This window comes from Cavia porcellus, unplaced genomic scaffold, assembly GCF_034190915.1.
Source record: "Cavia porcellus strain 051 isolate PalLab524CR breed Dunkin Hartley unplaced genomic scaffold, mCavPor4.1 scaffold_9, whole genome shotgun sequence".
NCBI classification, from domain to species: Eukaryota; Metazoa; Chordata; class Mammalia; order Rodentia; family Caviidae; genus Cavia; species Cavia porcellus.
In genome coordinates, this window is record NW_026947492.1 from 55,605,440 (window position 1) to 55,633,278 (window position 27,839).

Sequence of the window (27,839 nt, forward strand, 5' to 3'; positions counted from 1 at the left end):
GTCTCTGTCTCTGTCTCTCTCTCTCTCTCTCTCTCTCTCTCTCTCTCACACACACACACACACACACACACACACACATTCATTCAAGGTATAGGTGGTAACATGGCTGTAGTATTGATAACTATGTAATCAATTCAACTACAAACTAACAAGCAAATAACTGTCTAAAAATTTAAATATGGCTCTTGTTCAGATCATCCTTTACTTGATCACTTTCTTAGAGAGAGTTTGGATAAAAGCCTGTTGGTCACAATGAAACTATATTAGGCCAATCCTAGTATTCATTGTCAGGGGTTTCTTTCACAGCCTTCAATTTCAGGGTAGGTTCAAGTTTGTTGCCTCCAGCATTAATGTTTTTCCTGTCTGCCAGAACAGACAGTGTAAGGGTCACTGCAGGCCTCAGAGTCTGAGAGTGATACACTCCAATTAAAACAGAGTTATTCATCTTTGCAAAAGTGAAAGCAGTAGGATCCAACAGCTATTTAGCTGCAGTGCTAAAACGAGTGCTCTTGGTACCTGATGTCCAAGCAGGGTTTACTGAAGTGTCAGGAACTTAACATACTGTTTGATGAATCAGTCTTTCAGGTTTTCTTTTTCCCCATTATTGACTGTAGTGTGTAGCTCGAAGTCTTCAGTGCAGTATCCACTGTAGGTTCTTCCTTGTTAGCTTTGATTTTGGACTGACAAAGATTATCTGGTACCCAGCAAGTTAGCCTTCATAACCAGGTAGCTGAACCATGGCTTGGAAGTCTCATAAAGACAACATCAGAATCGAGATTTAATCACCCCATCTTATAAGAGGACTTGATTTTATGTCTTTGCTTTCTCATGTTTGATGAAAAGATAATATTGCATATCAATTTCACACCTTGACAGATCTGGTCTTGGTTTCTATTTCTGTTCTTAGAGTGTTATTTCTTTTCTTTTTTTTTTTTTTTTTATCAGTACTGGGGATTGAACTCACAACCACCCACTTTCAAGGCAGGTGCTTATGCCGCTGAGCTAAATCCCCAGCCTATCTTAGAGTGTTATTAGTATTCCATTTTTCTGCAAATGTTAGACTGTACTTATACCATGTCTGTTTGGCCTCTAAAGTCCCAGTAACTTTACCAGTGTCTGTATTAGATGAACCAGATGTTGCCAATTCCACAGCACTGAATTACTTTGTCTTTGTATTCAGTTTCACTGGCCTAAAATAAAGTCCCTCACTGAAAACATTTTTGGTGTCTTTGCCAAAGTTCAGCATATGACAGAAATGCATATAGGCAGTGTGCAAGGCTGTGGGTGGACACAGTAAGACCTCTCAAAGAGGTTACCTGAGGGGTTGGGTTGCAGCTGTGGTGGTTGGAGTGCGAAGTAAAGGAATAAAATTAAACATTCACCTTATATTTTGATCATACTGCCTACTGTGATTCATGGACTGTGTGTGTGTGTGTGTGTGTGTGTGCACATGTGTGCACACTACAGATTGAACCCAGTTCTCATATTGCTAGTAAAGTGCACTACTAGTCAGCCCAGAGAAAAATTTTAAAGTGCCTACTCTGCACAAGACCAGGTGCTTTCTGTTGGAAATATAAATAGAGGGGAATGGCACAGTGCTGGCCTGGCAAGCATGAGGTCATGAGTTCTATCCCTGGTACAAATAAATAAATATAAATAAATAAATAGAGGAGAAAATAGAAGTCTGTATCCAAGCTGTAGGATACTAGACAGATGAGTGAGAATATGGTAATTGAAATCATCCCTAGAGTTGTTTTGGTGTTTTTGTTTGTTCTAAAGTGTGACTTAATCATGTCCTTTTGTTTCTTTCCTTTTTATAGCACCTGACAGATACATCTCATGGTGTAAGAAATAAATGCCTTCAATTACTTGGCAATCTTGGCTCTTTGGAGAAAAGTGTCACAAAAGATGCAGAAGGCCTAACTGCCAGAGATGTTCAGAAGATTATAGGGGATTATTTCAGTGACCAAGATCCGCGTGTCAGGACAGCAGCTATTAAAGCCATGGTAAGAGTGATTTTATGAAAACTAGTTGGGACAGTTTCTTCTCTTTGCTTTGCTTTGCTTCGCTCTGCTTCACTCTGCTCTTCCTTTCCCTCTGTCCCTCTCTCTCTCTCTTTCATCTTTTTTGAAGAAATGAGATCTTCCTATGTTGTCTAGACTGGCCCTGAGGATCTTGACTCTCAAGTGATCCTCCTGCCTCTGCTTTTTCAGTAGCTGGGAATATGGACATCTGCCACTACTAGTGTGGCATACTTTTTAAAAAAATTCATGGCTAGTGCTATCATGGAGACATTCTGAATCCCCCAGCATACACCTGATTCATACTTTTAGGAAGGTGTTGGTGGTAGCCTCATAGAACTAAAACATACATACTTTGCTTTCTCTGGTAGCTTTCTTCTGTATCACTGACAGATGATGACTGTATCTTTTTTGCCCCCCAGTACTAGAAATGGAAACCTGGGCCTTTAGATTGAGTTATATCCTCAGGCCTTTTTATCTTTACTTTGAGATAGGGTCTCACTAAATTGCTCAGCCTGGGTTTGAATTCGCTACCCTTCTCCCTCGGTCTCCCAGAGTGCTATAACTACAGGTGTGTACTACCACTCCTGGGTATATACCTTTTATAATATGATACCAAGTCAAATTCCTCCTCTATTTCTCTTCCCAACAATGAGAAATGTGACTTGTTACAGGTATTGGTTGTATCGTGCATGTTGCAGACATTAGTTGAAAATTACCTGAAGAGGGTGCTGTTTAGGCTTAAGTGGTAGTAACCATTTAACAATTTGTTTCTTGGCTATTTTTGTTTTTGTTTTTTGAAACTGGGTATGAGGCAGAGCCCAAAATTGTGATGCCCTACCTCAGCCTCTCAAGTCCTGGGAATATTGACATATACCACCTTTAGCCTTTTTTCTTTCTTTTTCCCAGTTCTGGAGATTGAATCCATGGCCTTGTCATGGTAGGCAAGTGTTTTATCACTGGGATACACTCCCAGCCCCCTCTCTTGGCTGTCTTGCCACTGTTTCATATTTTTCTTATACCTTTGGGATAGTCTGGGTTATATTTGATTAGATTTATTAATGCTTGGGTACTTACACTGAAAATCTTTGACCATGTTTTTTTCTTACAGCACTGATTATGGCTGAGGGGTTACCATATTATGATGTAATGTGGGAAAATATATGAGATCAAGGGGAAACTTTGGAAATACTGATTTTTTTCACAAATACTTAAAACTGTATATGTTCATTATGTAGTTGCAGCTCCATGAAAGAGGACTGAAATTGCACCAAACAGTTTATAATCAGGTACTTTAATTGATTATCATGGGGGGAGGTATCATAAAACTGGGAGGGGCACACTGGTTCTCTGAATTTGAAAACATAAAGATTTTAGCTAACAATAGTGACCATATATATTAGTGGGGATTAATGTGCATCATACCCAAAGCATACTTTTCAGGACAAAAATGTGAGATACGTTATTGAATAGCATTAATACATGTGAAGAAGATTTTTAGGAAGATTGTAGCAATACTGTGGGCTGCCATGGGCTAGAAGAAAAGCAGAGTGATTAGAAAAAAGAAAATGGTAGTCTTGCTGATCTCTCTTTGGTTGGGCCGTAAGTCAGCCTTGGGCACCATACTTGTTTTTGTCTCCCCCCACCAAATCCATTTTTATTTCAAGGATAGAAAAAAAGAAATAAAACTACAACAAAGTTTCAAAATACATTAATCAGTGCTAGGCAGCATACTTTGTAAACTAGTTTTTCTACAGGAACTGACCATGACCATGGGATTATATGAAAAAGTGTCACATGAATGTAGTAGTATTGTAAAGAATGGCATAAACTGTGGGAAAGCTGATAGGCAGCCTAGCCAAAAAGCCTTAGAAGGTAGTATTTTTAGGAATAATTAAATGAATCTAATGATATGTAGTAATTGAATGAATCTAGTGATAGATAATCCAAACCCATGCTCAGAGATCAGATTTTGTAGCGGATGTATAGTAATTTTATGTCTTAGGGGAAGATTATAGTTAACTAATCTTTGTGACTTGTAAACCAAATTTATACTTTCACAAGATGAAGTAGAGTGGTCCAGAATGCTTGTGTTTATGTGACGATCGCCTTTTCTCCCTATGGGAAAATGATGTGGGAAGCTAAGTACTAAATGCTACTTGGGGAGGGAAGATTGAGAATGTTATTAGAAAGCTATTCAGCTAATTTGGATGCTTGATAGCATAAGACTATGTTATGTATTGTAGGCAAGCAATATTAAGGGCCTCAAAATAGTGAAGTGAGAGTGATAAGGGAATCAAGATAGACTCTGGGGTAGAACTTGGTTTCATGAAGAGTTCAGTTTTGGTAATACTGAGTTTGAAAGGCTGAGAGGACATTCAGGAAGAGAGTTCCAGGCCTTTGATAGTCTTAAAGGTCTGGAGCACAGGAGAAATCTGAGCTGGAGGTAGATACTTAGTTAGAGTCATTATTACCTAGCGGGAGTGGGGATATTCAGGAAGAGTGAATAGATTGAAACAACACAGTGCTTTCAAGCCAAAATGAATAGAAATTTGTGCTTTGATTTTATAGATGGGAAAAAAACCCATGCTTGGTGATTCCATCTATGAGAGCAATACTGTGGTCTGGCAGTGGGCTTTGCCAGGCTTGATGCAATTCTGTGTATCTGTTAGCCTGTGGTTCTGCTTTCAGATATGGGATAGGAGGGTGACTAGTCAGAATACTCCCAGAGTAACTGACAGGGGCCAAGTTAAAACCACCAATGTCCACCCAGTCACTCAATATCTCTATCCAGTCACTCAATCTTCATTTGAAAGCAGTTTGAGCATCTCCTGGGAAGACACAGAACTGGTAAACTTTTTTTTGGTACTGGGACTCAAACTCAGGGCCTTGTGCTTGCCAGGCCAGTGCTGTGATGCTGAGCTAAATCCCCAGCCCAGAACTGATAAACTTTTGGAATTCTTTGCAGGCATGCAAGTTGCTCTCTGATGACTACGAGCAAGTGCGCAGTGCTGCGGTCCAGCTTATCTGGGTTGTCAGTCAGCTCTATCCTGAAAGGTCAGTGTGGGTGTAAACTCATTTTTGCTCATTGCCACGCCATTTTTCTCTCCTTCTACCATGCAGATAGCCACCTCCAGAGAAGAAGTGTTGGTTAGATTTCTGAAAAGCAGTGTGGCGTAGCAGGAAAACACAAGCTCTGGAAACTAAGATGTCTAGTCCTTTTCCATAAACTGTCTTCTAAGATCTGAAAACCAGAATGAGATAATAAGTCCATGTATAGGAATAGCTCCATTTATAGTTTTTTTTAAAGGACCTAAGTACATGTGTGCACACACAATATGCATAACCTAACTGGAATTGCCTCTTTTAAAACCATTTGTAAGTATCTTTTATATTGATGTATTCTGAGATCTATATTAACAATAGTTCAGTTACAAGAAAGAGTAGACTTAAGGTTATAAAATACTGTGATAACTAGATTTCACTTTGTTATTTTTTTTTACTTAATGTGTTCACACACAAGGCATATGGCATATCACTGAGTTACACTCCCAGCCCCAAATTCTTGATTTTTTTCATAAATATCTGCACCTTTGGGGAGGTAATATACTTTTATTTAAGACACTGAGAATTTGTAGTGCAACTGATAGGGTAGGCTTATACTCCCAGAGTGATTTATTTATGCCAGAACTTGTTGCATCATTTTAAGATTTGAGCAGTTACATTGTCATTCCCTGTGTATCAATTGTCATTGGTCATTTGCAGCCTTGGCTCATGTTTTGTCATGTGTGGTTTCTTTCCTTTTAATTTAGCATTGTTCCCATTCCTTCCTCTAATGAAGAAATTCGCTTAGTTGATGATGCATTTGGAAAAATCTGTCACATGGTCAGTGATGGTTCCTGGGTGGTTCGAGTTCAAGCTGCAAAGCTATTGGTAAGGTATACTTTCTCTCTGGTGAATGCGTTATCTGTTCAGGTTTTCATACGTTTTTGGAATCAGGTGTGAGTTGTGGTTAGAAATCCTAGAATTTAATACAGAAAGGAATATTTTACTTTTCAGTAGAGAGATAATCTTCTTAGAATTGGAAAGAACCTTGTTAGCATGAGATACCCAAGGCTTTGAAGAAAAGAAAAATGTTAAAAATCGCTGTTTCTATTTACAAAGGACCCATTTTAGCTTAAATTATTTGCAAGGATGACCTTTACCCACATTTTCCTCATTTACTCTTCATAGCAATCCTTGAATATAGATATTATTATCTCATTTTCCAGATGAGAAAACTGAGATTCTGAAAAGTAAATTATTCTGCTTATATAGATAGAAGGTTGTAAAATGAGATTCATATCCTAATCTGATTCTTGGCCTGATATCCTAATCTGATTCTTGGCCTGATACTTTCCTGTTGTTTTTGTTGTTGTTGTTTGTACTGGGAATTGGACTCATGACTTCATGCTAGCCTGATATTTTCTTTTTTTTTTTTTTTTTTGGTCTTTTTGTGACAGTGTCTCACTATGTAGTTCTGGCTGACCTTGAACTCACTTTGTATCCCAGGCTGGCCTTAAACTCAAAGCAAACCATGCTCAGCCTCTTTCCTGTTCTCTTGCCTTCAAGGATTTGTTGCACATTTAAAAAGTGATTGTTTGCCTAATAAGGAATGTCTAGATAATTTCAGTATTTTCGAGTATAGATTATATTCTTTGTAATAATATAGAGTTTAAACAAGCTAGTTATCATTGATTTTGTTTGGGATTTAAATTGTGTTTGTTTCTGAACGTTTTTAGTCCTTGGTGTTAAGTGTTGAACCTAGGGCTTTGTGTGTGCTAAGTCTTAAGTTCTACTAGTAAACTTTACCTCCAGCATGAAGGTTTTAAAATTTAGAACAATCTTTCATTTGACATTTACTGAGCATCTGCGATGAGCTTTGTGAGGGAAGGGAATGTGTTTTAGAGAAACAATTTAATCTTTATCTTCCCTTCAGTAGTAATTTAGAAAAGTAATCCTTACGGCAGGATTATTCACAGTTTTGTTTTATACTCCATTGGATTTAAATTTAAGTAATGAAGTATGCATAATGAATGATACATTGAAAGGATTACTACTTGGATGACTAATTTGAGTCTGGTGCTTCATGTTATAATTTAATGATTTTAAATTTGAAAAGCTCTGACTTATATAAGCAATTGTGCTTGTATTCAAAGTGATTAATAGGGCTAAGGATATAGTTTAGTTGTGCGGTGCTTGCATACACCAGGCTTTGGGTTCAATCCCCAGCACCAGTCAAAAAAAAAAGGTAATTAAAATCTAATCTTACTAGTAATATTAATAGACTTGTTAGTTTACTAAACTAGCTGTTAAAGTCAGCCTCACACATTTTTGTATATGGAGAGCACACATTTCTATATGCATATACACATATACTCATAGACATACTATTTCTAAGTAATTTTTAATCCTTTTAGACTCTTTGAGGTAGATATATTATTCATTTTATAAGTAAGAAAATGGATTTAGGAAAGTTATATAATTTGTGTAAGGCCACATAGGTAGTAAATGACATTAAACTTTAGACTTCATGATTTGAAGCCCACATAGAATCTCTTCCTAGTGAGGTCCATCCAGTTATATGCTGGAGCACCAGATGGGCAGTTAGGGACCTACTGGTTTACTAATTCCTCTGTGCAAGCTAAGAGTTTATCTGTCTACTCCAACTCTCCATTTGCTAAAACTGGTTAGGTGAACTATATATGTAGTTATTTGAATTATGTATATATGACCTTTGGATTACATGTTCAGTAAATCCCTGAATACTAAGCACAGTCTCTGGTCTCAAGGATTGATAGTCTGGTAGCCTGAGATAGGTAATCAGTGAATATAGTACCTGCTACTCCTAGAAAGAGTACTAACTATAACCACAGAAGTCCTGGGTGTGTGTGTGTGTTTTGAACTGAGTGTTGAAGGGTTACAATGAGTTAGGTATAACAGGGAAAGAAAAAATATGAGCAGAGATATAGAAACAGTATGGTACTATGTGTATTGATATCCTAAACTAAAGTATTATGCTGAACTATAGGCAGTGGGTGGCAGGGGGATGAATATTCCTCATGAGGGATGTGACAAGATAAAGCTCAAGAGGAGAGGAGAAGCCAAATTCTGTAGTAACTTCAGTGAAATGAGAAGGTGTTAGACGAGTCTATCAAGCTCATGCACACAAAAGAGAATAGTTGCCATTCTTATAGCAGGATAAAAAAATTCAGGTGTAGATTGTGTCAGAAAATTCAGAACCATGTGACAAAGATTGACTTTTGGCCATTTTGCCTTAGAGGGATAAAGAAGTTTGATTTCTAGTAGATCCATACAGCTTTCCAGAATGAAGTCAAGACTTTGAAATTCTGTCTAGGGTGCGGTCTTTAGTTCAGTGATTTTTCTCTTAAGGTGTTGAATTTCCCTCATTCACTAAGGGATTAATCTGTATTTGTAAATATCCAGAAGTTTTTGATCTTACAAGTTGTAACAGTACCCAAGGACTGAACCTTCCTAAGGCAAATGTGGCTGTCCTGTTCAGGGGCAGCTTTATACCTAAGTACTAATTCATTTTAGTTTTTTGGCTTCTTCTTTAATCATCTAGTTAGATAGAAGTTAGAAGCCTTAATACTAGAATAAAGAAAATGTGCATAGATTAATGTTATTTGTGTTAATGGAGCACGTTTTGTTCTCAAGGTATATTTGTTACTGGTTTCACAAGAGAATGTATGAAGCTCTCCAGTGAAATGATTTTCTTACTGTTTTAAATTTAGGTTAATAAGTAATGGTAGTTACAGAATTGGAGAGGCACCATCTTTCCTTCAATAGATTTATCTTGATTAAAATAGAAATGTAGGTGCTTTACTGATTGCTACATTTTATGATGAACTCTGAATCTTTCTTGATATATTGTGTCTATTTTCATTAATGACGCTATTATCTACTAAGTCATGGATTAGAGAAATTTAGATTTTTTTTTTTTTTTGTTTTGCTTTTTAGGAAATAAGGTCTCTCAAGATGGCCTTGAACTTACTTTGTAGCCCAGGCTGGCGTGGATCTTGCAGAAAATCCTCTTACCTAAGCCTCCTGAGTATTGGGGTTATAGGCTTATATAACCACACCTGCCTTTTAAAAATTTTTTTTATTTATTTGTCTTTTTTGAGGTAGGGTCTTGCTATGCCGTTCAGGCTGACTTTGATTTCACATTGTAATCCAGGCTGGTCTTGAACTCACAGTGACCCTCCTGCCTCACCTTCCTGACTGCTGGGACTACAGGTGTGTGCTACCACGCCCCATATATATGTATATATATATTTTTTACAATAGGGTCTCATATGTAGTTGAGTATGGCCTTGTTCTTACTACGTAAGCCCAGACTGTCCTTGAATTTGCAGTGATCCTCTTGCCTCAGCCTCCTGAGTGCTGGGATTATAGATATGTACTACCACACCTGGTAGAAATTGTCTTTCTGTCTGTTGTTCATTGACTCATTGCATCATGTTAGTTCTGCCTTCCTCGACATCTAATTCTGTCTTTTCTGCATTTCTGCTGGATTCATACTAATTTAGAAAATCTTACATTTTCCAAGTGACTTAATTTGTTATAGGACTCTTGGCCTTTGTGGATTTAAAATGGAAAGTTAGGGGCTGGGGATTTAGGTCACCCAGCTATATCCCCAGCCCAAGTTTATCTTTCTTTATGGCAGAGTAATACTCTATTATGTGTGAATACCACATGTTAAAAAAAATGTATTTAAAGAAAAAACAAAACAGAAAAAGGGTAGAAATAATACATAATTTCAAAAAAATAAACAGTAAGAAATCACTAGTTGATAAATTACATATTGTCCTCTTAGCAATAGTTGTTCAAGTTACAAAAGGAAAGCATAAAAGTGGACATTCAAACAGACTGCAAACAGTTCTATTCAACTATCCAACAAAAACACATTTTCTTTATCCATTTATCTTTTGATAGACATATAAGCTGCTTCCAAGACTTAGCAATTATGAATTGTGCTGTTATAAACATGAGTATGCTTGCATCATGATAGTATGTCCTTACCTTTTTCGAGAAGATAGAAGGGGAAAGCTGGGTCAAATGGAATTTTTAGTTTCAGTGTTTTGAGGAATCTCCATACTGATTTCCACAGTGGTTGTATTAGTTTAAACTTCTACCAAAAATGTAATATAGAAGGGTTTCTTTTTCCCTGCAGCCTCTTCAGCATTTATTATTTGATTTCTTGATGATGACCATTTTTTTCTGGGGTGAGATGAACCTTAGCATTGTTTTAATTCGTGTTTCTCTAATGGCCAGTGATGCTGAGCATTTCTTCATGTATTTATTGGCCATTTGTACTTCTGGGAAATATCTGTTTGTTTTGCTTGCACACTTTTTGATTGGATTTTTTAGGGGATTTTTTTTCTTTACATATTCTAGATGAGAATCTTTTGTCTGAAGAATTGATTTCAAAAATATTTTCCCCATCTTGTAGGTTTTCCTTCTGTTTTTTTTTTTCCCTGTACAGACGCTTTTTAATTTGATACAATTCCATTTGTTGATTGATGGAATTATTTGCTGTGCAACTGGGTTTCTGTTCAGAAAGTCAGGCCTGTGACCTCAAGAGTTTTACCCATTTTGTCTTCCAGTAGGTTAAAATGTTTCTGGTTTGAATTGATGCCTTTTTGTTTTGTATTTTTTTCTCTTTGTAGTTCTAGTCATATAATTAAATGATTGCTAAATAAAATAGTACTAATAATAGTATTTACTTCATTGGGCTATAATGAAAATTGAGTTTATATGTATGTATTTATGGCTTTTCAAGCAGTGCTTGGCTCATAGTAAGCTATCTTTAGGTGTTAGCAGCAATAATTGATGCTGTTGGTATTTCTTTAAAAAATTTTATTCCTGATGGTTTGGAACCCATAGACATCTTTTCTGTCTTTGTAGGTTTAAGTTGGTTATAAACTTTGAATATTAAGATAATGTTCAAAACATTGAAGTTGTTTAATATGCTCTGGATTCTTTCTTTTTATAGGGGTCTATGGAGCAAGTCAGTTCTCATTTCTTGGAGCAGACCCTTGACAAGAAATTGATGTCAGATCTGAGGGTAATTTGAATTTTTTGTTGGTTTAAACTGGATTATTGTAACCAGGATCAGGGTAGCAGTGTACTGAGTTATGTTGATATAATCTAGCTGCTTGTGCATTTGTTACGTGAATATGAGGTTACTAAATTTACACTAATTTAAAATTTTAGCAGCTTGAACCAGATTACAAGCCATTTTATTGAGTTTTTTTTTTGTTTTTATTTTTGTTTGAGACAGTCTCACTATGTAGGGCTGGCCTTGAACTTGCTCATGTAGCCCACGCTGGCCTTGAACTCACAGTGATCCTCCTGCCCTAGCCTCATAAATGCTGGGATTACAGGTGCTTGCCACCATGCCTGGTGACTGAGTTTTATTTATTTACTTATTTATTTACTTCCTTAGTCTTTTTTTTTTATTTGGTACTGGGGATTGAACTCATGAACTCAGGCTTGCCAGGCAAGGTGCTTATGCTGCTGAGCTAAATCCCCAACTTTCTTAGTGTTGAGACAGGCTTTCGGTTTCACTGTGCAGTTTAGGCTTGCCTTGAACTTCCTTTGGAGTCCAGTCTAGTCTTCAACTTGTAGCAGTCCTTCTTCCTCAACCTCCTAAGTGCCAGGATTCCAGTGTGCACTGCCATGCCTGGCTGAGTTTTATATTGTAATTTAATCCTTTGCAGAGGTAATGTTTTACAAAGAAAAGACAAGATTAATTTTCTAGAAACTACAAAGATCCGGTCTCATTTTGTGAGATGATTTTCTTTGTTTGGACTCCTTTTCAGCAGCAGTTTCCATTAAAGAATGAATGTAAATCCTCTCCCTGAACAGTAACAAATGCCCCTGTAGGCTTTGATTTGATGGTTTTCTAACGTGGTTGGCAGAACCAAACATGACTGAGAAAATTATAAGTACATTCATTGTTAGTGCCTTAATTTTATAAATTATAAAAGTAATAATACAGAGTTATAGAATTTTTTCATAGAGGAAAGGGGGAAACAATTTCATATTCCCACTACTCTAATATGACTTTGGTCATTCTGGTAAATTTCTTTCAGTTCTTTTTCTTTCTTTTCTTTATTTTACTTTAAAGAGAATAAAACCAAACAAAATGAAACAAAATAAAGCAAATCAAAACAAAACAGTGAAAGTGATACAGGACTTCAAAATAGGATAATAGGAAATCAACCATTGCTACCATAATGCTTTTTTTTAATCTTCAAAATTGCTGCCCATACCAATAGACATAATAATATAAAAAAAGAACAGAATAAAACCAATCAAAACATTGACTAAAACAAAACAGTAAAACAAAGCAAAACAAAACAGTGAGAATATTATTGGATTTCAAAAACAAGACAGAAGAAAGTTCCCTATAGTTTTATATTGCCTATTATTCTCCTCTCAATAGATGCTCAGACTACTGGCTTTAGGCCTGCAAAGTCAGTCAAACAATACAGGCATTAAATTGTTTTTGTACCTCAGTGGTCTGTGTTCCTGAGTTAAGGGTTGCTTACTAGGCAGGGAGGTGGGTGGGAGAGGTGGGCTCAGCTCTTCTTGTCTCCCAACCCTCACACTGTCTGGCTCATGGGAAGAGCACTCAGTCCTTTTTCTTTTTGTGTGTGTATGTGTTAATCATTGAATCATTATATGCAGGTGATTTTATGTATAATCTACTTTTTACAACTACCACTGTGTTATGCACTTTTTTCTATAATGACAGCTTCATACTTAACATTTTTACAAAGGGTTGCATAACATTTTAAATAGTTACGCCATTTTTTTAGTTCTTCACTGTATTTATATTCTGATTTTTCTGCCCTTGTAAATCACAGAGTATCATCTCCATGCATATTAGCATGATTTTTTAAATTATGAGTTATCCCATAAGATGAATTTTCTTTTCCTTTCTTTCTTGTTTTTGGTAAGGGGAATTGAACTCAGGACTTCATATTTGCCAAGTAGGCACTTACAATGCTGAGCTAAATCCCCGGCTTCCCATAAGAAAATTTTCAAAATGGTCAATAGTTGACATCTTTGCTTTATGAAACATTGTCATATGGTGATCCCAAAAGGCATTGCTGAGATATGAGAGCATTATTTAAGTGATTTGTTTTCCCTTAAAAGGTTTGGTGGAAGTTTAAATATGGAAATGCTTATGGGGGATGGGGGAGGGATGGGTAGCACATGGGTTATCAAGCTGTATTGCAAGGTACACACTTTATTGTCAGATGTAACATGCATACTTTTAGTGTGAGGCACCTGTCTCATCAAAGTCTCTGAGGTGATCAGCCATTATGGGCTTACACTGAGCAGATTCATAAGAGGTGGATTAATGAAGCAGAGTGCCAGTTTGTTCATTCAAGACAAGAACCATTATTGTTAAGTGATTGATAGGAGATGAGCACTGTGTTGTAAAGCACAATTTTGCCATAGAGAGACTTTAGAATTCTAATGAGATGGAAAGACTTGTCAGTATACCTGAGGTAGTATTTGGAAGGGCATCGCTACTGTTTGCCTTCTTTGTTCGTCCTTTCCTGTATTGTTGTTGAGGCAAACATGACCACCTGTCTGATCACCATATCCATAGCTATCTTTGTCTCCTTTATTAGGCTATTGAAAAATATTACAAACTTATGAACCATTTATCTCATTTTAAATTGAATTGGCGCCAGCTGTGCTGACACACACATTACTTGGTAGGCTGGGATTGCCATGAGTTTGAGGTGAATCTAGGCTATATAGAGACTTCAGGGCCATCCTGAGCTGCAAAGTGAGTCACTATCAGGAAAAAAAATGGAATTATTATTTCTCTGCTTTGAACTATAAAGTAATTTTTTGTTTGTTTGTTTCTTTGAGACAGGGTTTTGCTATGCAGTTCAGGCTGGTCTTGAACTCACTTTGTAGCGGAGGCTGGCCTCAAACTTGCAGTGGTCCTCCTGCTTCAGCCTCCTGAATGCTGGGATTGCAGGCATGCCCCAACATGCCCTCACCAGAAATTAAGTAATGTTTTAAAAGTGTAACTTCTAGAGGACAGTTTTATTTCCTATGTTCTCTCATATCCAAGGTACACCGTAGTGTTCCCTCAAGAGCCTCTTGCAGGTGGTAATTGTTGTTGTCTTTTACAGAGGAAAAGAACTGCACATGAGCGTGCCAAGGAACTTTACAGTTCAGGGGAGTTCTCCAGTGGCAGGAAGTGGGGAGACGATGCCCCCAAGGAAGAAATAGATACAGGAGCTGTGAACCTAATTGAGTCAGGAGCTTGTGGAGCTTTTGTTCATGGGTTGGAAGATGAGATGTATGGTAAGTATGACTGATGGTAACAGCAGCACCCATTAACTTGGTGATGACTCTGTTGAGCATTGGGTAGAGGAGCAAACGTGTCATCTCACTTAGTGCCCATGGGCATTCTGTGAAATACCTGTTATGAGTTTTATTTTACAAACAGAAGAGGCCATATACCAATAGTATGGTATGCAGTGGTGAATAACATGGGGTTTGGGTTTAGTCAATGTAGATTTAAAGTCTAATATTTCCGTAAAATGGAGATAATAAGTGTCTTTCTGAACTATGAGAATTTATGAGGTTCTACATACATTAGGCATTTGGCATAATGAATGACCTGTTTGTAGTAAGCACTTTAATAGCCAAAAATTAATAAAAATAATAACTTGCTTAGTTACTGAGCCAATAAGAGACAGAAGGAAAATTTAAACTCAAGTGTAACGGATCAGACAGCCATCATATCACTGAAAGATTTTCTTTCACTTTCATTGTTGAACGATAACTTTGTGAAAGTAAAATTTTACATTGGTAAGGTTTTTCTCCTCTTTCATGTGTCTGTCTATCCATCCTTCCTGCCTGCCTTCCTTCTCTGATTGATAGATTTTTTTTTTTATTTTTTAGACAGTGTCTCACTTTGTAGTACAGGCTAACCTTGAACTTGGTGGCAATATTTCTGCCTCCCCTTCCTGAGTGGTGAGATTAAGGGCATATGCCACCATGCCCAGGGTCCTGTAGTTTTTTAAAAATGTTGCTCCGGAGGTCCGGGGATTTAGCTGAGCTGCATAAGCACCTGCCTGGTAAGCGTGAGGTTGTGAGTTCAATTCCTGGTTACTCCCCGCCCCCCCAATGTTGCTCCATAGTTTTCTTTTTCTTTTTCTTTCTTTCTTTTTTTTTTTTTGGTCTTTTTTGTGATGGAGTATCGTTGTGCAGTTCAGGTTAGCCTTGAGTTCACTTTGAAGCAACATTCCTCCCACCTCAGCCTCCCAAGTGCTGGGATTACAGGCGTGAGCCACCATGCCTGGCTCTCCATAGTTTTCTTTGAGAAGTCTGCTGTCATGTTATCTTTGTTTCTCATTGTATATAATGTATCTTTTTTTCTCAAGTTGCTGTTAGAATTTTCTCCTAATAACTGGTTTTAAGTAACTTTGATTAGGATATGCTTTGGTGTATGGAGTATAATAGAATTGATTATTTAAATTTAAAAAATGTTTTACAATTAAGGATATATTGTCATTAATCCCTTCAAAATAATTCCCCTCACTTTTAAACAAACTTATTCCATCATTGTGTCACTTCCTAAAGTAATTCTAGAAGTCCTCTATCATGATGGATGTACAATGTTTACCTTTTGTGGTCTTTTGACTTTTTGGAAGAACCACAAGTTGTACAGTGTCACATATGAAGAAGAAGGTGAATGGGGACACTCCATCATGTTTTTGCAAGCCTTTCCTTCCTTTGGATATCACTCAGCAGCAGCATTCACTATATGTTTTTTTTAAATCTCCCACTTTATTTATTTATTTATTGGTATCAGGAATCGAACTCACAATCTCATGCTTGCCATTGTAGGCGCTTACACTGCTAAGCTAAACTGGCATTCACTATATTTTTATCACACCTTGTAAACACACTTTTTATTTTAACGCTCACTGTATATTTTGATCCCTCCAATAGTTTTCATTATGTTTGTTGTACTTCGAGTTTGTTGCACTTTGAGTTTCTTCAACCAGTTTATATTAGTTTATCATATTTGGAAAAATGTTTTTGGTTCCATAGCCTAAGTAGTTTTTGATCCCATAGCTTTAGGGATTGCAGTTACTGTCATATCAGTGTCATGAAGCATAACTTTTCTCATGTTCTGTGCTCTACCTCCCTTCCCTGTTTCATTTCAGGTAGTATCTATTGCTTTATCTTTGAGTTCACTAATTTTTTGTATACAGGGTGGTTAACACTAGGGTTTAATATCGGATCTTTGCACTGACTGAACTACACCCCTTGCTCTTTAGGTTTTATTTTGGGACGGTGTCTTGCTAAGTTTTTCAGTTGGAATTTGAGCATGAGATCCTCCTGCCTCAGCTTCCCTCAGTGCTTGGGTTATAGTCGTGTGCCATCGAACCTGGCAAAGTTCTCACTAATCTTTGCTTATGCAGTATCTAATCTGATGTTAATTTCTTCCTATGTATTTTTCAGCTTAGATACAGTTTTCATATTTAGAAATTCAGTTAGAATATGGGAATTCATTCTATATGGGGTGGCATACTGCAGTCCCAGCACTCTAGACGATTTCAAGTTTGAGGCCAGTATATGGATTGCATATAAGACCAAGTCTTAAAAAAACTGGGTACAACAAGGACTTCTGGGAGAACATGGCGGACAGATAGCAGCAGCTATGGAGGCTCTCTGAGATTTCCAGCTTGGAATCCACGAATGGGGTGGTGCGAGGAGTCCTAAGCAAGGGGAGATATACCCTGCCGACCCAGGAACGATCTAAGCTAAGAAAAACCAACTGGAAATGCAATCCTGGTGCTATAACAGGAACAGATAAAATCTCAGCACAGAAGCTGGATCCCGCGCCTCTGGAGGCCGTGATTTGAATTTCCTGCTGCCGCTGCTGCATTTGCTTCGGCACAGCAGGGAGAGAGAAGCACAAAAGCCCTGAGAGTGGGAATCAGCGGATGGAGTTGAGAGTGGGACTGGCGGGGGGGGGGGGGCCCTGCATTGACCTGCGGTGAGTGGCGGGAGCAGGGACTCTTCCATGGACTAGGAGGCTCCAACGGGACATTCTGGGACCAGGCAGACTAGCCAGAACAGGATGCTGCAGTGACTTTAGTCGCATATTCCCCTCTCAAGCGGGATTGGTGGGGACAGCCTGGCCTGGTGACACCGCAGACTAAGACCCAGTAGGCTTGCCCAAACCATGTCCCAGTGCCTGGCGGTGTACCCTAGCAGTGAAGCCTTTGGTAGGTTGACTGACCTGGAGGGGCGGGCCCAGCAGGGGCTGCCCAGGTCTGTGTCTCCCTAGTACACTGCAGTGGGTGGGAACACCTAGCCAGCAGATTCAAACAAACTGTAACCAACAAAGAAAAAAAAAAAAAAAAATTGGGTATCCTATTTACACTTGTATAGAAGAAACAAAAATATGGGAAGAGGGAGCAACAAGAAAGGGTCCTTGGCCCCCAATCCTGAGAACACTGATCCAGGAAAGGTAAATACAAAGGAGAATGAGGACACAAAACATGCAATATCAGGCATGGCACTGATAGAAATAAAGTGATATCCCTGGAGCCTCATAGATGACTTCAGAAGTAAAGTATTTAATGAAATAAAGCAAGATATAAGTAGAATAGTTAGAGAAATGCTAAGCATTGCCCAAGAAAAAACAGATGGTGGAATGGAAGAACAGAAAAGGGAGAATTGTTTGATGGAGAAAATAGAGGTTCAAAGAGATTACCAGGAAACTAAAAACTATTGAAAGCTGGCATAACAGCTTGAAAGAAATTAAGGATAGATTATCTGAACTGGGGGACAGATTTGTAAGATGGGAGCATAAAATGAAAAACTTCTTAAAAATAACAAAGAAACAGCAATAATATAAAGGCTAGAAGGTGATAAGAGGATCTATAACTTAAGAATTAAGAACATAAAAGAAGAGGTAGGGATACAAACAAATGAACTACAAAAGCTATTCACAGAAATAATCCAGGAGAATTTCCCTAATTTAGCAAATGGTAAAGATACTCAGATGTATGAGGCATACAGGACCCAAGCTACCTACAGTCCAAACAGAGCTACACTCAGGCATATAATAATCAAAATTGCAGAAATCCAATATAAGAACAGAGTATTAAAAGCTGTCAGAGACAAGAAACAGATCACTTACAAGGGAACACCCATCAGAATTACAGCAGACTTCTCGGCACAAACCATCAAATCATGAAGAGCGTGGGGGAAATCAAGCTTTGAAAGATAATAACCTCCAGCCAAGATTGATATATCCTACACAACTGTCCCTAGAAATTGATGGGAAAACAAGGTGCTTCCAAGATAAGGAGGAACTAGGGGAATTTGCAACCACCAATTCATCTACAGAGAATACTGCAGGATATTCTAAAAAAGGAAAATAGCAAGATTACAGAAATAGTGGCAGAGAGGCCGCAATGAATGAAGCAGAAAGTGAAATGAAGAAGACAAACTGACAACGAATGACAGACAAAGAGCTCACCAGAAATGAGGCAGAGAAGGTTAGATGGTAGGAACAGCTATTTTGGAGAAAACAAGACATCGTAATAGCTAGTGCTGATATAATATCATCTTGTTTTGAAGCCCCATCAAGCTTTTGTTCTTCTGTCTCCATAGGTCTTAACATGTGTATCTTACTGGATTTTATTATATGTGATAATATAAACAAAAACTTCTATAGGCAAGGAGATTATACAGAAGCCATTGTTCATTTTCTGTTAGTTGATTCTAAATACCCTGTAATACTGTCATTCCCTTGAACGGTTTTACATTGCTTTGATATGTTTGGTGCTACAATATACGAAGTTATACTCAAAGATTTCAAGGAAAGAGATACTATGGTAACTACTTTCATGTCAGGATTATTATGCCCCCTTTTATCTCAATCTCCATTTTATTATTTACTTTTATATTTTTATCCTTTTAATTAAGGGAAAAATAAATTTAAAATAGCAGGATATATTATAGTAACCTACTTTGATTTCCTATTAACTTGATTTGAAACCCTGCATTGCTCTCACCATCTTGTTTTGACTCATTTTCCTCTATTTTGTTTTGCTGGATAGTACCAAGTTCGAAAGTGTAGGCAACAACTGTGAAGATAATAAGTACCATTATGATGCCCATTCTGGTTGACTATTATCTTGTTTTGAAGACTTATAATGTCTCCAATGTTTTAGTTTTATTGGTTTTGTTCTTTATTGTTCAATTTTATTATAACTGATGATATAGGCAATTCTTTTTAAGATAGCAAGAGCCACCATGGTAACCATTGTTGATCACCTTGTATTATGTTTTTACATTACATATTAAGTCCATCCTTTTGATGTGACTGACTCTATTCTGTTATGTCACATTTGGTTTTATTCTCTTCAAAAAAAGGTAATAAGACCTGTGGGAATAATAAAACCCAAAATGTATAATTGTCATTGTACAAAAGAGAGGAAAAGAAAGTGCTCTAAATGGTATAACTGCATGTATATTTAAGTGTATAAGATAGATAACCATATTACTGAGTTTTGTTGGATCATTGAACAGAACTGTTTGCAGTCTCACTATTTGAATGTCAACTTTATATGCTTTAATTTTGTAACTTGAACAAATATTTCTAAGATGATAGTATGTAATCTATTAACTAGTGACTTTCTACTGTTTATTTTTTTTCTGAAATTCTGTATAACTTGTACCCTTTTTGTGCTTTTTTTTTTTTCTTTTTCTCCTTAAATAAATTTAAAAAAGAAAAGGAAAAAAAAAAAAAAGTACAACAAACAGGGTGGACATGGTGGTGCATGCCTGTAATCCCAGTCCTCCGGAGACTTAAGCCAGGAGGATCACCAGCCTGAATCACATAATGTGACCTTGTTTCAAAAAACAAAACAACACACACACACACACACACACACACACACACACACACACACACAGACAAAATAAGAATGTGGATATTCTTAGTATCTCCCATGTCCACTTAAAATAGCCTTTTGGCTTGGCCTAACATATTTTTAGGTCCCCGGAGCCTATAATTTGTGTGATACCTGGATTGATTTTGATTGTCTTTAGTCCTTCGTGTGAAGTACATTATCCTGCTTCTTTTTATTTGAGATAGTGTTTTTATTGGATGCCAGACTTTGTGAATTTTACTGTATTTGGTACTGAATATTGACTTATTCCTATGTATACTCTTGTGCTTTGCTCTGAAAAGCTGAGGTCTTAATTTTAAGGTTCGTTACGCAGGACCAGAGGAGCATTTAGTCTGTGAGAATTTAGGCTTATTTTTCTGCACTACGGAAGTGAAACTTCTAACTAAACTGTTATGAGACCTGAGTGAGTGCAAGGGATTGTTTTCCCCCTTGGGTGATTCTTTTCCAGGTCTCAGTTTCCCCTCAAATCAGAACTCAGCTGAAGACTTGAGGGACCCATTTGCAGCTCTCCCACCCCCTGTGCAGTTCAGTTTTCTCCTTTTTCATGCTTTCCCACATGAATTCTAGCCAGATCGCTTGCCTTCCCTCCCAGTTCCTACTTCTGCCTTCTCAATTCAGAGAGATCTGCAATCTGGACGCTTTAAACAACTGTTATCATCATAGATTTCAATCCATTTCCTTCATGTCTTCCTGTCTGTTTGCTTCCTTCTTTGGCTGATGTTGAAGGTCTGGAATACAGTTGCTTCATGTGCTGCCTCACAATATTTTGGTCAGCAGTGGACTGTGTTGCTGTTATATTCCATAAGACTATAGTGGGACTGAAAAATTCCTGTGTACCTACTAAAACATGTTTAAAACAGTGTGCCATGTTTTGCAGTTGATCTCAGCCTAAAGGCTAGAAGCAATAGTATGCTGTGTTTTGCCAGTAGTAGCCTCATAGATCTCATATTCACTATGTTTCTTGATTGCATAAAGAGGCCATATCAAGTAAATGACTTATACTGTCTATACTGTCTAGTTCTGTGTAAGAACACCCTGTGATGTTTGACAATGACAAAATTGCCTAATGCTGCGTTTTTCAGAATGTATTGATGTATGGCTGTATTTTGCCTCTACTTCACATTCTTCTTTTTTTTCTTTTCTTTCTTGAAACAGAGTCTCACTATGCAGTTCAGACTGCCCTTGAACTGATTTTGTAACCCAAGCTGGCCTCAAACTTGCAGCAATCCTGCCCAGCCAGAGTGCTGGGATTACAGGTGGATACCACCACCACCACACCCAGCCTCTCATTACTCCTTTTTGGCCAGTAGTAAAATTTCAGTAAAACCCTTGTAATTTCTGTTACATGATGCTGTCTATATTATGTAGATCATAGAATGTTACTGCTTTATGATGGTTGACTACATCTTCATTTTCAGTGAAAATAACAGGCTTAGAGAAGAAATGTTGATTGTCAAATTTTAGAATGAACTTGTGTAAAAGATAGGACTAGAATGAAGGTGTTGACAGTGAGCGTAGAAAGTTACCAGAATAGAACTCAAAAAGGCAAGAATGTCATTTTTGATAGGTAGTTTTTTTGCTAGACATAGTGGTATATACCTGTAATCCCAGGACTCTGGTATGCTGAGGCAGGAGAATCCTAAATTTGAGTCCAGTTTAGGCAGCTTAGTGACTTAGTGAAACTCTGTTTCAAAAACATATTTTGGGGGGCCTGGGGTTTTAGCTCAGCGGCATAAGCGCCTGCCTTGCAACCAGGCAGTCCTGAGTTTGATCCCGAGTACCGATAAAACGGAAAAAGACAAAAAAACAAACAAACATTTTTTTATAAAAAAAAATTAGGATGTAGCTCAGTAAGAAAACCCTAGGTTCAATCCCCAGTATCACACACAGATGTGTGAAGAGTTTGCTTTGTTTTTTTGTCAGTAGATTCCAGAATTAGATTACACTCAGTTTGCTATTAAGATGTTGTGTGTATAGTTATCTCTTGATATTTGAGAAGGATTGGTTGTAGGACCCCCCCCCCCCAAGAATACCAAGTTCTGTGAATGCTGAAGTCCTTGTATAAAATAGCATAGCATTTACTTGGAACCTATGCAGATCGTTCTGTATACTTTAAATCATCTCCAGATTACTTACAATACATAATACAGTATAAGTGATGTATAAATTGATGTTATACTACATATATTATTTAGGCAGTGTGATGAGAAAAAAAACTACATGCTTAGTACAGATGAAAGTTTTTCCAAATATTTTCTATCAATGGTATTGAGAGACAGTCTTGTTTTTGTTCATCTTTGTATCTTCATACTAAGTGCCAAATTGGTAGGTAGCTAAATCAGGATTATTTTTTCTTTTTCCCATCAGTATAGCAGATTTCTTTTCTCTGCCCTGGATTCTGAGGAAGTCTATACCATACATAGTATTTCTCCTTCCTAATTGTCCAGTAGAAAGTAACCTATAATCAGGCTATACAAGTAGAATAAAATTCCAGAGTTTTTTGTTTCTGTTTACAATTGCATCAACTCAGGTCACATAAATTATTTTATGTTGGACAGAATTTCCTCTGATTCCCTTGATAAACTTGTAAAGATGAGTCAGTGTGGTGTAATGGGTAAAATCCTGGGAAGAGCCAGCAGTTAATATGCTTGGGTTTATTCCTGGCTTGCTTTATAATTATTAGCAATTTCATGTTGAAATCATATTATGAAGAAAATCTCTTCTTATGAAAAGGAAAACTTCTTAATTACCAATAAAAATCTGAATCATCTCCCCATAGTGTAGTAACTGCTGTAACTCATCCATGAAAACTGTCTTATACAGAGAACAAGTTATATTTGTGAGTTTTAACTATTGTTCTTTTTAAGGTGTATATTTTGTTACAGAACCTTTTGGAAACCACAACAAATGTGTTGTTGGAACAAAACCATGACATATGGAAGTTTTGTGAGCATTGTTTGTATCTTACGTCTTATGTCTGTGTCTACTCACTTAGTACCAGGCTGGCATAATGTGTGTCTGAGGCATTTACTACTGAATGAATGAAGAGCTTCCTTGTTTAGTGGCTTTACTTCATGCTGCTAGGGGAATTACTCTCCATTTTGCTCTAACACTTTTGTCTTTCTGAATCATGTACCTTGACTTAGAAGCATTAGCCTACAATCACTAAGTGCTAGACTGCTTTTATTCACTTCCAGGCAAAGTTAATGCATTTTGCTAAAATGAGGTTAATGATGTTTAGTCTATTATAATCTTAGTAATAATGATATGCTTTCTTGCATTTGGAATTCTAGGATAAGATAACATAGTTTTCAAGAAAGTGAATAAATGTAGGCAGATATGTGACTTGATCACATGAGTCAGATAACACTAAAATCCATTTTTGTAGGTCAGTATGAAAGTAGTATGGGCAAGACCTTCCACGGAAAATTCACAGAGGCAGGAGGAGAGAATGAGAGGCAGTGTGACTGAGCAAGGATCCATCCTGGATTTTCCCCATGGTTCTTAACTCTGTGTGCAGTTCTGCTTGTCCTCTTTTCTTCAGAGGTTCGCATTGCTGCTGTGGAGGCCCTCTGCATGCTGGCCCAGTCTTCACCCTCCTTTGCTGAAAAGTGCCTTGATTTCCTGGTTGATATGTTCAATGATGAAATTGAGGAAGTACGCCTGCAGTCCATACATACCATGAGAAAGATCTCTAACAATATTACCCTCCGAGAAGATCAGCTGGACACTGTCCTGGCCGTGTTAGAGGTGAGTGTTTGCTAGTAACTTCCTCCTCATCTTTTTTTGAGTCAGATAGTGTGCTAGGCATTGGCAAGCATGTCAGTAATTCTGGCAGCACAATTCTGTCTTCACAGTATGTTCCTTCCCCAAGATGGAGGAAATGGACCTTAAGTAGGAAATTTGAATAAATTTGGTATTGCTTTGGTCAGGAAAGGACAGGCTGCTCTAGAATAAAATACTGTTGTTTTTATCTGCTGAGATGAAGCCAAAGAGAAAGAGAAGAAAAAGGTGCTGTAATGAACATTTGCAGGGATAAAGAATAGAACAGTGAGGTCTTTCTCTTAGGGAGTGGATGGTACTTCAGGAAGGGAACTAAAGAGGAGGAGCAGTGTCTAAGTCTCAGGGGTACAGGATAATATGATGTGTTCCTGGAACAGAGGTGAATTCATTAGTGCAGCAGCATACAATTAAAGAGATGGCAGAGGGGGCAAGAAGTACTTACACATAAGGCAGAGGCCAAATAGTGATAAGTTCTTTTCAGCCTTTGATTTGATTTCATTCTTGTAGTGAATCACAGGTTATTGCAGCAGAAAGGAGTATTAAAGATCAATCAATTTGTTCATCCCTGTAGATTTATAGAGAAAAAAGGTAATATATCAGAGGTCATATCATCAATGTGTTGCTATGCCAGAATATGAACACAGATTTACTTGTGAAGCTGTGCAATTGTATGTGGTTCATAGGTTTTTTTAAATAAAGTGTCTGAATCGTACTTGAGACTACTGAAATTAGTTTCTAAATATTACTAAATGGAATTTGGGTTTATTATCCCTTCATATGTCAGAGATAGCAATTTGATGTTTAGTTATTAGCATACTTGTTTCAGATTTTTGCCATAGACTTCAGAAAGCAGATTGAGTGCTGTTTTTGGTGCTAGGAATCAAATCGCAGAGCTTTGTGTCTTGTAGGCAAGCACTGGACACTGTGCTGCATCCCCAGCCTCAGTACCTCATTGCTTTGAGCTGATCCTTCTAGGTACAATTTAGAATTTACTTTTTGGTCTTTTTGTTTCTTTTTTTCTTTTCTTTTCTTTCTTTTTTTTGCAATGATGAGATACTATTCTGAGAGAAATTGGTAAATCCACTATCTTATTTTACAAGCACTAGAAATACGGCAGTGTCAAAAACAGACATGATCTGTGCTCTCACTTACATTCTTAAAATGATTTCAGTTAATGAATGTTAGACAGAAGATAAATGGCCTAAGAGTAGGGAACTCACTGTAAATTAAGTAGTTGATAAAGCCTCTATGAGATGGTGTTTGAGTTTATTCAAATGACACAGTAGCAACCATGTGAAGACTGGGGGATGTAATCGTAGGTCAGAGAACAGCCAGTGGAAAGGCTCTGTGCACAGTGCTGTCCGGTGTAGCTGCAGAGCAGAAAGTATCTAGAAGGGGTGGAACACAGTGAGCAGGGGGAAAGGTGATACGAAGCTGTGTCCTGTGTTTGGATTTATCTAAGCATTATAGAAAGCCATTGGAGGATTTTATGAAGAGAAATGACATGTTGATTCTCCTCTCCCCTCCTCCTTTTTCTCTTCTCTGCTTTTTCTTTTCCCTTTGTTTGTTTGTTTTTTGAGACAAGGTCTTGCCATGTAACCAGGGTGACCTGAAACTCATGATCTCCCTGCCTCAAGCTCACAGTTCTTTTCTTGAAGTATTCTTGAAATTCATATCAGATGAACTCTTCCTCATTCATTTAATGTGTATTTATTGAGAACAATATGTCTTTTTATTTTTCAAATTTTACCATCTTTAACAGGTTTTGTATATTCATTCTGTCTCCTTGAGGAGTTTATTAGCTCTGTAAGTAGAGTGGCCAAGCCAGGAGTGGTAGTACACACCTGTAATCCCAGCACTGGGGAGGCTGAGGCAGGAGGATCCTGGTGAGTTCGAGATTAACTTGAGCTACAAAGTGAGCTCAAGGCCAGCCAGAACAACATAGTGAAAGCCTGTCTCAAAAAGATGAAAACAAAAAAAAGGTAGAGTGACCTGGTAGTATTCTTCACTGTATTCCCAGTGTTGTGACATATACATAATGAATGCTTAGCAAACATTTCCTAAAATAAAACATCACATGTTAACTCTGTAACTGGGAGTTACATAGCTCTTAAGAAGTATACAGTCGATTTTTTTCTTGTTTTTGTAGTGTATCAGTATAGTTGTCTGTGATCAGCAATGGAGATTTGTTCATATAGGAAACATTATGTCTTATGGTTAACTTTACCATGTTTAGAGCAAGATAAATCTTAAACATACTCTCTCCCATTTATTTTTTATTTTTCTGAGACATGGTCTTTCTATGTACAGGCTGGCCTTGAATTTGCAGCAGTCCTCCTGCCTCAGCCTCCCAAGTGTTGGAATTACAGGGATATGCCACCACACACAGGCTGTCTTTCATTTCTTTTTGTCCTTTTTTCCCTTTGTTTCTTTGATATTTCTTGATCGCCTCTTATTTGCTAGGCTCTGTTCTATGCATGGATATGATAGTGAACAAAAGCATTAGCCTCGTAACTTAGACGTGAGGGAGGCAGACAGTGGCACAAATAAAGGATTAATAATGAGCTAAGCTCATGACAGTAGTGAGTTCCCAAGGGGGATGTCAGAAGAATTCTGTCCTTGGAGTAGTAAGGGAGTGCAGGTAACAATCAGGGCATATTCTACAGTTAAGTTCAAAAAAGGATTTAGGCACTGACTTTCAGGAAGAATTGGGAGTGTGAGGTGGATAGAAAGTACAATTGAAGGACCAAAAGAGGACTATGTGGTGGATATAAAGAGCTAATAGAAGTGTGATGTGAGATTAGGCTGGATGGGCAGGTGGGATCAGCCCATGCAGAGCTTTGACAATCATCTTTTACAGTTAATTCACTTTTTATTTGCTTTGGCCATGATGGCTTCCATGCTGTTTTCAAATGTGCTTCCATTTCATAGCCCTTAAATGCTTGCTGTTCATTTTGATTATCCTAGGTAAAGTACTCCCCCTCCCTTACCACTCTTGCCTCTGTTAGTGGTACTTGTTCGTAGTCAAAGGGAGTCCCTTAATACATTTGACATTGTACTTGAGTTCTAGACAGGAAAAAAATAATAAGATTAAAGAGCAAAAGAGGTCAAGGGTACTTACAGTAAATCTTTTTATTAATAAGATGAAAGCTTTTCGAGGAAGTTAAGCCCACAATCTTCCCAAGACATTCATGTGTGGGCACCCTAAATAGGAAGGAGGCTAGGGAGAAGGGGGTCATGGATAGAGTTTGGGTTTACTAACTAGCTATGATTACTACTTTTACTACCTTTTGTTTTGTTTTTTTAAGGATTCTTCCAGAGATATTAGAGAAGCTCTTCATGAACTCTTATGCTGTACTAATGTTTCAACCAAAGAAGGCATTCATCTTGCATTAGTGGAACTGCTGAAAAATTTAACCAAGTACCCTACTGATAGGGACTCCATATGGAAGTAAGAACTCCCCCCTCCCCACTTACCCACAGAGCCTATTGTGTACAGTAAATGTGCAGTGTTGACTTTATTTGGTGGCTCATGATAGATGGAAGGTGTGGCCCTTGCTATTGCATTTTAGAACCCTCGCGCAGTGTAACTAAACTCAGGAGTCTTAATTTATTTATTTTTTGTGCCAGGGATCAAACTCACAACCTAACACTTGCCATGCTTGGAGGTGTTTGTACCGCTGAGCTAAATCCCCAGCCTGAGGAGTCTTGCTTCCTACAATAAGTATCATTTTAGATTATTTATTAATTTGTATCTCCATCTACCTAGCAGATAATCATGCATCTGCTATATACTAAGTGCCAAATCCTGTGGTGGGCTTTAGGTTATAGAGTGAGTCCATTAGAATTCCTTTTATTTCTATGTAATATCACTCACTCCTTTGTCTATTTTGCTTTGTGTAGTATTACAATCACTGAGATTAGCGGCAGGGCTGGCATTTGATCTACAAATGGGAGTACATTTTTCTCCAGATCATCTTTATTTTTATTG

General features: G+C 37.6%; 1 protein-coding gene and 1 pseudogene across 2 annotated transcripts in view; one reads left to right on the forward strand and one right to left on the reverse strand.

Annotated features, from left to right (window-relative positions):
* Positions 1 to 27,839, forward strand: part of Ints4 (integrator complex subunit 4) — a 102,953-nt gene that overhangs the window by 24,130 nt on the left and 50,984 nt on the right. For both annotated transcript variants that reach the window (XM_003468530.5, XM_005003183.4), the window contains exons 5-12: positions 1,821 to 2,006; positions 3,260 to 3,310; positions 4,990 to 5,078; positions 5,834 to 5,954; positions 11,077 to 11,148; positions 14,249 to 14,423; positions 23,610 to 23,815; positions 27,157 to 27,299. In XM_003468530.5, the coding sequence (XP_003468578.1) occupies positions 1,821 to 2,006; positions 3,260 to 3,310; positions 4,990 to 5,078; positions 5,834 to 5,954; positions 11,077 to 11,148; positions 14,249 to 14,423; positions 23,610 to 23,815; positions 27,157 to 27,299 (1,043 nt within the window). The remainder of the gene's footprint in view (positions 1 to 1,820; positions 2,007 to 3,259; positions 3,311 to 4,989; positions 5,079 to 5,833; positions 5,955 to 11,076; positions 11,149 to 14,248; positions 14,424 to 23,609; positions 23,816 to 27,156; positions 27,300 to 27,839) is intronic.
* On the reverse strand, positions 275 to 1,218 carry LOC111756379 (voltage-dependent anion-selective channel protein 2-like; annotated as a pseudogene).